Source organism: Podarcis vaucheri (assembly GCF_965113315.1).
Source record: "Podarcis vaucheri genome assembly, chromosome: 1".
Taxonomy (NCBI): Eukaryota; Metazoa; Chordata; class Lepidosauria; order Squamata; family Lacertidae; genus Podarcis; species Podarcis vaucheri.
In genome coordinates this window covers 87,822,122-87,835,112 of record NC_138759.1, presented here as the reverse complement: position 1 = coordinate 87,835,112, position 12,991 = coordinate 87,822,122, and the positions used below count along the sequence as shown (strand labels likewise).

At 49.0% G+C, this 12,991-nt stretch overlaps 1 protein-coding gene across 1 annotated transcript; it reads right to left on the bottom strand.

The window, feature by feature from the left end:
- Window positions 1-2,164: 2,164 nt before the first annotated feature.
- LOC309532521 (tubulin alpha-4A chain) lies at window positions 2,165-10,446 on the bottom strand. Its single transcript, XM_082222898.1, has 4 exons — window positions 10,300-10,446; window positions 4,784-5,006; window positions 3,846-3,994; window positions 2,165-3,202 (listed from the first exon to the last, which is right to left on the bottom strand). Exons 1-4 carry the CDS (start codon window positions 10,300-10,302, stop codon window positions 2,231-2,233), a joined length of 1,347 nt encoding a protein of 448 aa, XP_082079024.1. The 5' UTR covers window positions 10,303-10,446; the 3' UTR covers window positions 2,165-2,230.
- Window positions 10,447-12,991: the final 2,545 nt, after the last annotated feature.

The window sequence follows — 12,991 nt, the reverse complement described above, 5'->3', positions numbered from 1 at the left end:
TCAACATATTTAGTATGTGATTTGCAAATATATAAACTTGGGGGGGGCAAAGAGGGAGGTGGGGCAACCATAGTGTAGTTCTCTTACTCCTTATACTTTTGTCTACTTGTTGTTGTACTCCTGGTAGCTTTACCATCTTTTCTGGCTAGAAAAACTGCATTGTGTAAGCATTTGTGAGTTTTATGTACTTTAGGCTACAGCTGCTAACTATTCAGAGCTGAAAAGATCTGTATGGGGTAGGAAATCATGTCTACTTTGGCCAAGGTGTGAGTCAGAACAAGAGTTGTTGCAAGTCTGTTGGAGCAAACTCACAAGAGTCTTAAAAGACCTTGAAAGCTCATGTTATTGTTGCATCAGCCTTCATGGGTGCAGGCAGGGGGATACATACACACACACCCAAGTCTAGGAATGTTTCTTATCGATCAAAGTCAAATACAGTATGATGTATTTAGTCTCAGTACTAAACTTCTGTGTATGTGAAACAGAACACACATCAGGCACTGCACTTTAGCCGTGTGTTAAACAGCAGGGATGGCAACTGCTGTTAGTGCAGTTAAGGCATTCAGGTTGAAGAGTGTATCAGCAATGTGAGATTCTTTGGCCCTTCATAAAGTAGGGGTTGCACAGAAAGGGGTTCACATATCCTCCACTACCCATTGTGAGAGTAGGTAAAGAGGGGAGCTTCTAGTTTGAGATTCCTATGCTATATAGCCCATGTATAGTCAAAGCAGCCACGGGGCAGGGCAAGGAGAGAGAGGACTGGCTGTCTGCCTGGTATGGAGGGCAAAGCAGTTTACAGAGGCCTTGCCAAACCTGACTTGCAGCCAGCACATTTTCAGGTTGGGTGTAACCACTCCTCCTCTTCCACTCAGTGCCCCCCCCCTTGCTCCTGGAAGAATGAATAAGTGCTTTGTCCAGAGAAGCAGCAGCCAATAGAGGAAAAGCAAACATTTTTCATCTGGAGTACATAAATCCTTCCCCTAATTTCACAGTTAAGGTGAGGCCCACTTCCATCTGTCTCGCTGATCTCACTGGTCTTTATCTTTAAAACTTTGTATGACTCCTCGCTAGCGTTCTAGGCAAGGTATGCCTACAAGCAGTTTAACATTTGAAAGTGGGGCTAGGAGAGGATACAAGAGAGAGCAACATCTTCAGCAGAACATGCACCAGTCTTTGATTTTATGGTTAAGCCTAGAAAAGTACAACTCAGCATTTCTCCAAACTCTTCAGGGGATGTGTCTATCCTACGCAGTGTAGTATGCAGAGGGGTCAGTGGTGGCAGACTGGAATACAGGGAAGAATATGTCCCCGTTCAAGGCAGGGGTGGTGTTAACTTTAATGAGATTTCAGCCTGGATAGGAGATTGCAGGGGATCTTCCAAATGAAGTATTGTGATGAGATGCAGAATTAAATCCCTACCTATGCATAAAGTTTTACCCTTGTTTGGGGCAAAGTCACATCCAATCCACTTTGCAAGGTCGTCGTGCAATTAAAATTCTACTCAGTGTTTTAGGGAAAGGGTGGGAGAGAGATGTTTTGTAATAGCTCAATATCCTACTTCTGCTATCTTCAGGACTTTTTTTGTGTGGGGAAAAAAAGCTAGTTATTGTCAGAATATGAGAGGCAAAACAGAATCTCCAGTGCCAAAAAAGGAGGCCAATAGAGTTGCCTACAGTCAGTGAGATTTCTCACTTTTATTTGTCCCGTTTCTTGTTTGTTAACCTCATTTCACTTTCCTACTTCTGGTTTAAAGTTTTGTACCAAATCGGGGTGGTTGTGGTGATGGTGGAGCTTGGAGAAAAGAATATGCTAGTATGCATGATTTGACTACATCACTTTTATTGGGCACATAATTTGTTTTAACTTGGTGAATAGGTATACGACCTGTCTAAAGATTATGGGGAAGGGCAGGATATAAATTTAATAAAAATAAATAAATCCAGGCTCATGCCCCCTTTTGCCCATGTAGTCTCCATGGTGCAATGTTGTGCCACCAATTTGCTCAGCTTTAGCTGCTATGGCATCCACCTTCTTTTCTACATCCTTCAAGGTGTAGGGTGTGTGGAAGGAAATGGCCATTATGTAGCAATGAACAGCACTTGAAGCTGTTCTATCAGCAAGGTGAAGCTGTAACCCTATTCAAGAAAGAGGCATACCACAGAAATTCAGATAAAACCAAACATACTTTATTGAAAACAAAGGTCTATCAGACAATGTGCAGCATCTAGAGCTACTCTTCTCCCTCCTCTTCATCCTCATATGAATCAATGCCCACTTCCTCATAATCCTTCTCCAGGGCGGCCATGTCTTCTCGTGCCTCGGAGAACTCCCCTTCTTCCATGCCTTCCCCTACGTACCAGTGGACAAAAGCCCTCTTGGCGTACATCAGGTCAAACTTGTGGTCCAGGCGGGCCCAGGCCTCAGCAATGGCGGTGGTGTTGCTCAGCATGCACACTGCCCGCTGCACCTTGGCTAGGTCTCCGCCTGGGACTGCAGTGGGAGGCTGGTAGTTGATGCCCACCTTGAAGCCTGTGGGACACCAGTCCACAAACTGGATGCTGCGCTTGGTCTTTATGGCAGCAATAGCAGCGTTGACATCCTTGGGCACCACATCGCCTCGATACAACAGGCAGCAGGCCATGTATTTGCCATGGCGGGGGTCACATTTCACCATCTGGTTAGCTGGCTCAAAGCAAGAATTGGTGATCTCCGCTACAGAAAGCTGCTCATGATAGGCCTTCTCTGCAGAGATGACCGGGGCGTAAGTGGCCAGGGGGAAGTGGATACGAGGGTAGGGCACCAGGTTGGTCTGGAACTCTGTCAGGTCCACATTGAGCGCCCCATCAAAGCGAAGCGAGGCTGTGATGGAGGACACAATCTGGCTGATAAGGCGGTTGAGGTTTGTGTAAGTTGGGCGCTCGATGTCCAGGTTCCTGCGGCAGATATCATAGATGGCTTCATTGTCCACCATGAAGGCACAGTCTGAGTGCTCAAGGGTGGTGTGTGTGGTGAGGATGGAGTTGTAGGGCTCAACCACAGCTGTTGATATCTGAGGAGCTGGGTAAATAGCAAATTCCAGCTTGGACTTCTTGCCATAGTCAACCGAGAGCCGTTCCATCAGCAGGGAGGTGAATCCTGAGCCGGTGCCTCCCCCAAAGCTGTGGAAGACGAGGAATCCCTGGAGTCCTGTGCATTGGTCAGCCTGTTGGGAGAACGCAAAAGAAATTGTTGCTATATATTAGCTTCTCTGAGACTGCAGTGCACTGTACTATTATGACGTGAGACACAGCAGAGGTATCTATTCCTAGATCCATAAAGTTCAGACTTCACTAACAGAAGCTTGCAATTAGCCACTTAATTGCCCAATGATAGTATTTCCTTGCCTCCGGAAACTCACAACTCTGCATGGACCTACGCATGCCCGGTAACCTCCCTCTCTCTCAGATACACAATCTAGAAGAGCTGGTAGCTCTTAATTAGGAGGTGCTGTTGCTGTTATTATACTTGTAGCAATGAGCAGTGTACCCACTGCCTCTTCTGGTTGGGGAAGGGATGGGGAAAGTATCCTAGCAGCGCAAGTGTGATCCTTTCACTTCATGCAAAGTGCCCAAGAAGTGGAAAAACTCTCCCCTGTATGAGTGAAAGGCAGTGAGCAGTATAGGCAAAGAGAAAGTAGAAAGCAGAACACAGATAGTGTCTAAACCAGGGTGAGGAACATTTTCAGCTCAAGGGTGTCATTCCCTCAGAGGGAATCTTCCCTGGGCCACATGCTAGTGGCGCATTTAACCAAGTAACAAAAGTGAGCGGACCTGAATTTCTATTCCCACCCCAAACCATGACTATACCAGTTTCCGGATCCTGTCCAGCACCAAGTCAATGATCTCTTTGCCAATGGTGTAGTGCCCGCGGGCGTAGTTGTTGGCAGCATCTTCCTTGCCAGTGATCATCTGCTCTGGGTGGAAGAGCTGGCGGTACGTGCCAGTACGAATTTCATCTGCATCAAAAAAGGGTTGGAATGCAAAAGAAATTATCAGTATGGTGGATATTTCAGACTCTTTAATTGGGCAAGCAAACTGAGGAACCCTGACACACCTACCCAAAATGGGAAGTGTGATCACCTGCAGCCCAAATTTCTCAAAAGTTTACAGGACCCAGAATGCTCCTTGCCCAAATCACTTTACTAGCAGGTTAAGTTAATACAGTCTGCCTCTCTGGTCAGTTACTAGTTTTGATGAAATCCCACTATGAGAATCAAGTGGGAGTTGGTAAGTTGAACTCCTCCATTGCATGCTGCCAGATCCCATTGTCACAGTTGCCACTCACCCGGAGTCCTATAGATGGGGAACTGCAGACCTAGCTTGCACCCCTCAGACTCAAATTTGGCCGAAAGTCTGCCAGCTACTGACCTAGTGCCAGAATCAATGTAAAGGTTGTGCAAGCAGCAGCCAGAGCAATTAAGTCTGGCTGCTGCAACTGGGGCTTGTACCCCCCCCCCAAATGACTTGGGGACTTAGGTAGAGTCCCAGAATAGCGTATGGAGCATGATCTTCCATCTGACAAATAGAAAGGCTTGCACTGGCAGGATGGGTGTGACAGTGTGGCATTGAATTCCACCCTCAGTGTTCAAGGATTCCTTAGCCACTAAATGGATCAAGTATTTGCCCTGACCTTCCAGAAGTGGGCCCAGATCCCTGCCCAAGCCAGGCCCAGGGCCAATGAGAGGATTAACCGCTGGTGCCCACCAGAGAGCTTTTGAGGCTCAGATTCCTGCACATGCACTCACCAATCACGGTGGGTTCCAAGTCCACAAAGATAGCCCGGGGCACATGCTTCCCAGCTCCAGTTTCACAGAAGAAGGTAGTGAAGGAGTCATCCCCACCGCCAATGGTCTTCTCACTTGGCATCTGTCCATCTGGCTGAATCCCATGTTCCAAGCAATACAGCTCCCAGCAGGTGTTGCCCATCTGCACGCCAGCCTGGCCGACATGGACTGAGATACACTCACGCTATGGAGAGAGAAAGAGTTGTGAGCCTATGGCAGAAAGAAGGAAGGGGGTAGAACCATCAAGACAACTCCTAGCCAGAAGCCCCAGTGGCAGCTCATGCACACTTGTTGGCAAAGGCTACTGTTTTAGCTGAATGCCCTTCCCTTGCTAAAGGGTTGCCAACATTTTTGGTCCACTGGGCACATTTTTAATTCTGAGCCAGTGCAACCACATGGTTGACATGGGATGTTGCCTATGTCCTGCTGGTCCTGATTGTGGAGATCTCACAATATTTATTCCACACACATACACTGAAGCTGTTGCTGGCTAACCACAGGGAACATTCTCCAATACAGTCGTACCTTGGAAGTTGAACAGAATCTGTTCCAGAAGTCTGTTCGACTTCCAAAATGTTCAAAAACCAAATTGTGGCTTCTGATTGGCTGCAGGAAGTGCCTGCAGCCAATCATAAGCCACGGAAGCCCCGTCGGACATTCAGGTTCCAAAAGAACGTTCGCAAGCTGGAACAATCACTTATGGGTTTGAGGTGTTTGGGAGCCAAAACGTCCAAGTCCCAGGGCGTTCGACAACTAGTGTAGACTGTACCAGTAAAAATATAAAAGGGGGCTCCATCACTGCCCAAGTGCATTTCTCTCAATCACACACATACAAAGCGTACTTGAGTGCACACACACACACACACACAGGTGAAGGAAGTGCTTGCCATTAAAAAATAATCCATAAATACATGGTGGCCTATGGGTGCCTATGGGCACCACAGCATCTACAGACCCCCAGGTTGGCAATTTCTGCCCTTGCAATTCATCTGTTAGGAGTAGCCACCCCTTGGGGTGAGTGATCTAGACAATTTCAGAGTGGCAGTTTAAATGAACACTAGATGCAAAGTAACTCCATGTCTTGGTGTGGTTTTGCCTCTAGTCAACCAAACCAGGCGGTAGCAACGTTGTAGCATGAGAGTCAGGAATACAGCCATCCAGAGGCCACTGAATTAAAACTGCCATTATCCTGGACCACTAGTCATGCTGGCTGGGTCCAAATCTCTAGCATCCAGACTGCTAGAGGTTCCCTACCCCCGAGTTACAGGACATGGGGCAGAATCACAATCCACTTCCAAAAATGTAGTGCCAAAGCAAATTGGGTAGATTGGAGGGAATGCACCTGAGCTGTGCATTACACTGAAGAGTGCCAATCTATCCCTAATTTAGTTACATTGTGGTGCTTTTAGAATTTGGTGCAGCAGTGACTGGAGTGAACAAAACATTTAGCAGCTTTGTTAAGCTGCCTATTGCACGCGGAAGCCACAGGGGAATGAGCAGAAGCAGTCACTCGGTCGGCACTTCCAGCCTCTTACGCCCACACTCCAGGGTTTATTAAAAATGCATAGAGGTTTCTTCAGCACTCTCCTCTCTCCTGCTTCACACGGCACACATATTTATTCTATGCATTTCATAAACCGCATTCTAGCACCACCCAACCTAGGGAACCACATCAGGGCAAAACATGAGAATTCATTCTCATTCCCTCTCCCTGTCGCCAGGGCAAAGGCGCCTGGATCCCCACACAGGTGACATCTAGTCACCTCCCGCCTGGCAGCCAAGACAGTGATGATAGGCCTGCGTAGGGCTCACTTATTCAAAATTAGATCTGAATGCTCAGAATGACTTTTCTGTCAGGCTTTCCCAGCGGGATGAATAGGCCATTTGTGTCTGCTTTGTATCATTTGTAAAGCTCCTCTGTTATGTTTTGTAACTGGCTTTTAGTTATATTTTGCACATCACCTTGGGATGCATGTGGGAGGCAATTCATAACACAAAAAACAGCAGCATGTTGATGAAGGCTTGCACAGACCCACTGAATGGGAAGCAGAATTGGGCTGTGTGAGAGGAAATTGGAAGGGCAGGGAATAGCCAGAGCAGGGGACACGAAGCCAACACACTCAGGTTGCTGACTCAAGGCAGCCCTGACTCTAACTGCAAGTCATCATCATGTCATACTGTAGTGGCCAAGCAGGCAACAGCCCAAGGGAAAATTCCTGAGGCGCTCCTGTGACCAGTGAGTTTATGCCAGCCGGTGCAGTGTGGGTCTTGCCATCATAATTTAGGTCAGGGTCAGGGAGGGTAGCTGTTTACAGAGCCACCCAGCCTGTTGGGCAACCCAGCCTATGGAGTTAGCAATCTTCTTGCTGTGACAGTTTTGGCCCATCTCCAGCACTCAAGCTGAATGGGCCTAGGCACATAGATCACTCTGCTTTCAGTCACCTCCCACTTCCGCCATTGAGAGTCCATACACATTCGAGGGAGAAAGAACCCGTAGGCCGCTCAGAGCAAGTAATATTGGCAGAGCTAGAGGAGCCAGACTGACAGGCAGGGAAATGGGAAAGCTACATACCAGGAATGGTTTGGGGAGGAAAATCCACACTTGGGAGTGGGGCTCCCTGCCTATAATAACTAGCTACAGTTGTAACATTGCTGCCATGGTAAACCCATTTTCAGATTACATTGGTTTAGACTGTTATACCTAACATATGAATCTAGCAGAGATTCCCCTTTGTCAGGTCTTCACTTCACCCGTTTATGGTAGAAAGAGTCTGGCTTCACTCACTGTGGGGGTTGCTGCAATGGTGAATAGAGAAAGGGGGCACATTTCCCCTCAAAGAGCATAGGTATGTAGCCCATGGCTTCATTTCAGAAGGGGCACAAGTGGAACCAGATCAGTGCACACATTAAAAGGACAAACCATCCAACCACTGCCAAAGCGGAACATCCACGCTGGGACAAAAATAACCTGCCACCATACCACAGAGGTGACATTCCATTCTATAAAATCATGCCAGTTTTGCTGCTCCTTTTACGTGCCTTTCCCCCACAAGTCTCACCAGGGAACCAACTCATTCAAGGTACACTTGAACTCCCAAGAGTTTTTGTCAGACACCTGCACTGTATTTACACACGGTTAGGGAAAGTGGTGCATTGCAGGGAGTATCATCACCAGAGGCAATGCCATTCACACTGCACACAGCTAAGGTCTGGCCATATTCCCAATTATGCTCCACAACAGAAAAAAGATTCCAGGCACAAAGTTTTGAATTCCATAGAGATTCCCTTTTGAGCAAGATGAAGCTGAACATCTTAAGTATCTCCCCCCCCCCCAAGTAACAGCAATTGACTAACACTTTGCTTGGGTTTCTTTTGAGACTATTTTGCTTCAGGGTATGTTTCTATAAGGATGAAGGTTTAATTTGTGTACTTTTATGTGTCAAAAGTGTGCTTTTCTGTGCAAGTTCTTATATTTCAAGAATAGGCATCTATTGGAGTTCACCAGACACAATAGCTTTCAATTCCTTTTTTTTTTAATAACCCCAACAGCATCCATAAGTGACAGCACTTTAAAAAACCCAAAACCTTAAATATCAATAACAAAAAAAAGCAAAAAGAACATGCAACTCCAAATTTCCTCAGGCAAACTGAGAACAATGTAATAGCTATCTTTTGGAATGGCCAGAGGCTTGACAAAAACTGACTGAGCATAACGGCTAAGACCAAGCTGCAAGCCACTGAGCCCCAGGTTCAAGTTTTCCTATGCACTTGGTGGCCTTCAGCAAGCTGTTTTCTCAGCCTCAATTCCAGATATAGGAATTCTGAACTTCCTTACAGGGACGTAAGAGGATTAAGGAGAAAGCTCTCTAACCACTTTCAAGTGCTAGGCTGACCAAAATAAAAACTGACTAGCGAACTAAGCCCCCCCTTTTTTTCAAGGGTTCCCTGGCTTTACAACAGAGAGAGGGGCAGAAGAGGTGCACCTCATTCCCCTACTGCCGGGTCTCTTCGGCTACTGCTCTGCTATAGGCTTCCCAGCACCAGAGTCCCTGATACAGACCAAGTTAGCGAGGAGAGGAACTGTCTGGCTGAGAGCGCAGCGTTTTGTGGTCACGGAGGGCGAACAGTTTTCAGCCCCTCCCAGGGGAGGGGGATTCTCAGAACCCACACTTATACATCGGCTCCTTGCACTTCTCCTTTCGAAATTCGAATTAAACCCTCCGACTATTGGCTAGCTAGAATTAACACCGGATTTTTAAAATGGCTCTCTTCCGCTTTCCGCTCAAACGCATTTTTAAAAAACGCATATTCAAAAGTGACGCAGTCCAAAGTCTTTTTTTTTTTTAAGACATTGCGTCACTTGTGAAAACGCCCCGACGGCCTCCAGGGAAGCGGCTCCCAGAGGTGGGAGAACGAGTCTAGCCGCTAGGAAGCGCCGGGGCCCCGCCAGGCAAAGCTCCTCGCCCGGGTGGGATCGGGGCTGGCGGGAAAAGGCGGCTTCCTTCCTCGCTCATTCGCGCGTCTAGCCCGGGACGGCTAAATATAGGAACCCCTCCCGCAAAGTGCGAAGATTCCCTCGAGCTGAGACGGGAGATGCGATTACCTACTTTGGACGCGAGCCCAGCCGCCTGCCCAGCTATTTGCAGCCCTGGGATTTAGCTGGAAGCGGGGCGCCCGGGCCCAACTCTCCCTTCCTGCGCAACCTGCCTATTAATAACTTTCCCAGCCCCCGCAGTCTGTGGGCGACGATCGGTAACGGGGGGGGGGGGAGCGAGAGGCACGGGAACATTTGCCGCACGACTCTCCAGAGCGCGGCGCCCCGCGCCCTCGGGGGCTGACCCCAACTTCCTTAGCCCTCTCCTCGACCTCCGCGCGAGTTGGCCGCCCGTGCGCCTCCGAGACAGCTGTCCCCGCTCATTACACCAACGTGGCTGTAAGCGAAGCGCCCAGGCACCGAGCGCGCAAGCGAGTCTTTCCGGGCACGCGGCCAACTGCGATCAAGAAGCTCAGGCCGGGCCTGCCGGATCCTGTTCTGCGGCTGCTCCGCGCGCACCACCACCACCCCACCGCCATTTGCACGTGCGTCGAGGGCAGCTGCCGCGCTCTGCAGTGCGCACTTCCACGGAAGCCCCCAACTAGCGCCCCTGACTTTTGCCCATGGGCCTGGAGACACCCTCGCCATGTTTGTGGGCGAAGGGGCGCACCTAATTCCCGCCCTAAGATCAGGCGGCAACCTGGCACCATCCTCTGCGTTTGCCCCGCAGGATGGCGGGAGCGCTTCCCACCCGCCCCGACGGACCCCGACGGGCACCTGCCGCGGAACGTGCCAGCAGCTTGCGCGGACGCGCAGCTTGGAGACCGCAAGCCGAGAGGCGGGCGACGCGCTCCCACAGCCAGGGGGAGACGTCGAAGCTCGCTAAGGAAGCAGCCCCCAAGCGCTCGGTGCGCTTCCCTCGCGCAGCCCCCTTCCCGCTCACCATGATGAAGAACGGCGGGGCTGAGAGCTCACGCTGAGTCGATGCGACGAAGTCTCTGTGAGAAGCAGCTACGCCTGCTCTAGCCCGCCCTGCCGCAGTGGGTTTATAAAGGAGGGGGCGGGCCTAGAAGGTGGCCCCGCCCCAGCTCCTCGTTGGTGTTTACCGGGAGGCAAGACGCCTAGAGAGGAGAATTAATCATTTCCAAGGTGGCTGCTTCGTCTCCAAATCGAAAGTCACTGTACAGACTCTTTCATCACCAGACGCAGCAGGAGGAAGCGAAGAGAAACGGCTAAATGGGGTGGGACTCCTTCCGTAGAGGCAGAAGATGGTGTAAAAGAGGGGATTTAAGGGAGATGCAGCTTTAGAGAAAAGCGCCTGCAAAAATATCTTCGAAAAGGATGGGGCCTGCTGCACCCAGGCGGGCTGCCCCTCCTCCATTGCACGTTGGTCACTTTAGTGACACGGAAGTCCAATGTTTTAGCAGCTTCTTCACAGGCAGAAATTAAAAGCTGGATTGATTTATTTCTTAACTGTGGCACCCCCGTGTTAGCAAAACCTTCCTATACCACATAGTTGTAAAAGGTACAATACCAATGCTGATTTCAAACTGGTGTGGGAAAATGTTGCTGAACTACAACTCCCAGCAGCCCCAGCAAGCATAGCCAGTGGCCATGTTCAGCAACATCTGGCAGGCCGTAGGTTCCCCGCAGGCAGCAATCCAAGGTGTGGCCTCACCAATTTCTTAGTGTATTCTAATAGGTCTGGCCCTGCCTTCCGTATCTGTCTGGAAAATTAACAAGGCAGCCATGGAAATACATACACAATCATGGGAAACTGTTGCACCATGTAGCCATTGTTCATAAGAGAGCCGTATGCACCACATGAGTATGTCTCTGTAGGTTAGAAATGTCATTGTTAAACTATGCTAAACCCCTGGTTTCTTTGGGAGGGTTTTTCAATGGTCCATGGCATTGATTTACGGCAGGAATATCCAATGTGATGCCCTCCAGGTGGTTTGGACTGTAACTCACATCAGCTCCAGCCAGCGTGGCTAATGGTCAGGAAGGATGAGAGCTGTAGTCCACGACATCTTGTGGGCACACTGTTGGCTGCACTGGGTTGGGAAATATGTTGTGTGGCTGCCCCCACATTGATGGGGAGACAGGCAGGTGCAAATTCACATTTAGATCTAGTGTGGAGAAGCCTAGTGGGACTCGCTTCTGAATAAGCTACTTGTTTGCTTATTTAAAACATCAATGCCCTTTCCTCAACAAGCCCAAGATGGTTCACCATGTATGGAAGGTGACTCCAGCATGTGTAGCTTGTCATGCAGGCTATACCTGCTGAAATTTCCTCTTTTGCAAAACTGTCAAAAGATGAAGAAGCCCTGCCCTCTTTTTCATCAGGTCACCCTAAGTTGAAACAATAACTATGGCTGCTGCAATCACATACCCATTTAGCTGAGAGAGGGCCCCACTGAAATCATTGGGGCATACTTTTGAATAGACATGGATAAGATAATGCTGTTAACCATTTTGACATTAACAATATATAAAGTGATCATAAAACACTAAAACAGGAACAACAGTGAGAAAGGATTTAAAATATCAGTAACCAACCAAAAACAATTTAACCACAGCAATCTGATCCATCTCAAAAAAAGGGAGTAACCATTTTACGGCCCAAAAGCCTTTGTTAAAAAAGGAAGGCTTTGCTCCTTCTAGAGGATGCCATTAGAGAGGGGCCAAGGTGAATGTTGGGGGGAGGGGGCGAGTTCCAGAGCCTGGGTGCAGCTACTGAAAAGGCTGACTGCCTGCTTTCAACTAAGCGTATTTCTGTGGATGCTGGGACAAACAAAGGCTTCTGATAGTGATCTCACTAGTTTCATGTTGGAGAAGACAGAAGTCTTTCAGATATCCAAGTCCCAAACCTATAGGGTTTTGAAGGTCACCACCACCAGTATTTTAATATGTGCTCAGAAATAAATGAAGCCAGTGGCAAAGGTTTCAGTAAGGGAGTTGTGCACTGCTTACACACAGACTGGCTGTGATATTCTGGGCCCAATATTGCTGAGCACCCTTCAAAGGCAGCCCTATGCAGAGTGCATTGCAACAATCAAGCTTTGACATAACTCAAGTATATGCTACCTGGGCCAAGTCAGCAGTTTCTCCAGAAGTAGACGCAGTTGTGCGACAGCCAAAGTTGCAAACCTTTTAGGAGTTTCCTTACAATCAAGTGCCACATCCATTTTGTTAAATAAATAAAACAAAACAAAAGCTGAGCAAAGGCACTCCTGGCCACATCCAAGGTCCTGAGCTGCTAAGGACTGGGCTGCTTAAATTGGGTTATGCCTAGAGTCACGTTTGTCAATTGTGCCCAGAAGACAGCCAACTCTGAGGTGGGATCAGGATGCAGGAAGTCCTGGCTCAGTGCCAGCAACATAACACTAGCTGGAAGCAGCGGCGGAGCATATGCCCGCACTATCCAGGGCGGGTGTGCTCCCTAGGAGCATGGGGCATGGAGGGTGTCCTCCCAGGTGTGCACACTCTGCAGCCGGGGGCGGAGCAAGCCACCCATGGGGCCAGAGCAAGCTGCCAATGGCAGACACTTGGTGCGCCACCTGCCCGCAACTCCCAAGCCTCCCCCAAGCATTCAGAACAAAGGGAGAAGGGGGGAATGCCATGACAAAGCA

Coding starts and splice junctions, on each gene's coding strand:
- LOC309532521 (XM_082222898.1), bottom strand. Junction 3,995..4,783: donor CTTGGAACCCACCGTGATTG/GTGAGTGCATGT, acceptor TTTTTGATGCAG/ATGAAATTCGTACTGGCACG. Junction 3,203..3,845: donor TGGACAGGATCCGGAAACTG/GTATAGTCATGG, acceptor TTCTCCCAACAG/GCTGACCAATGCACAGGACT.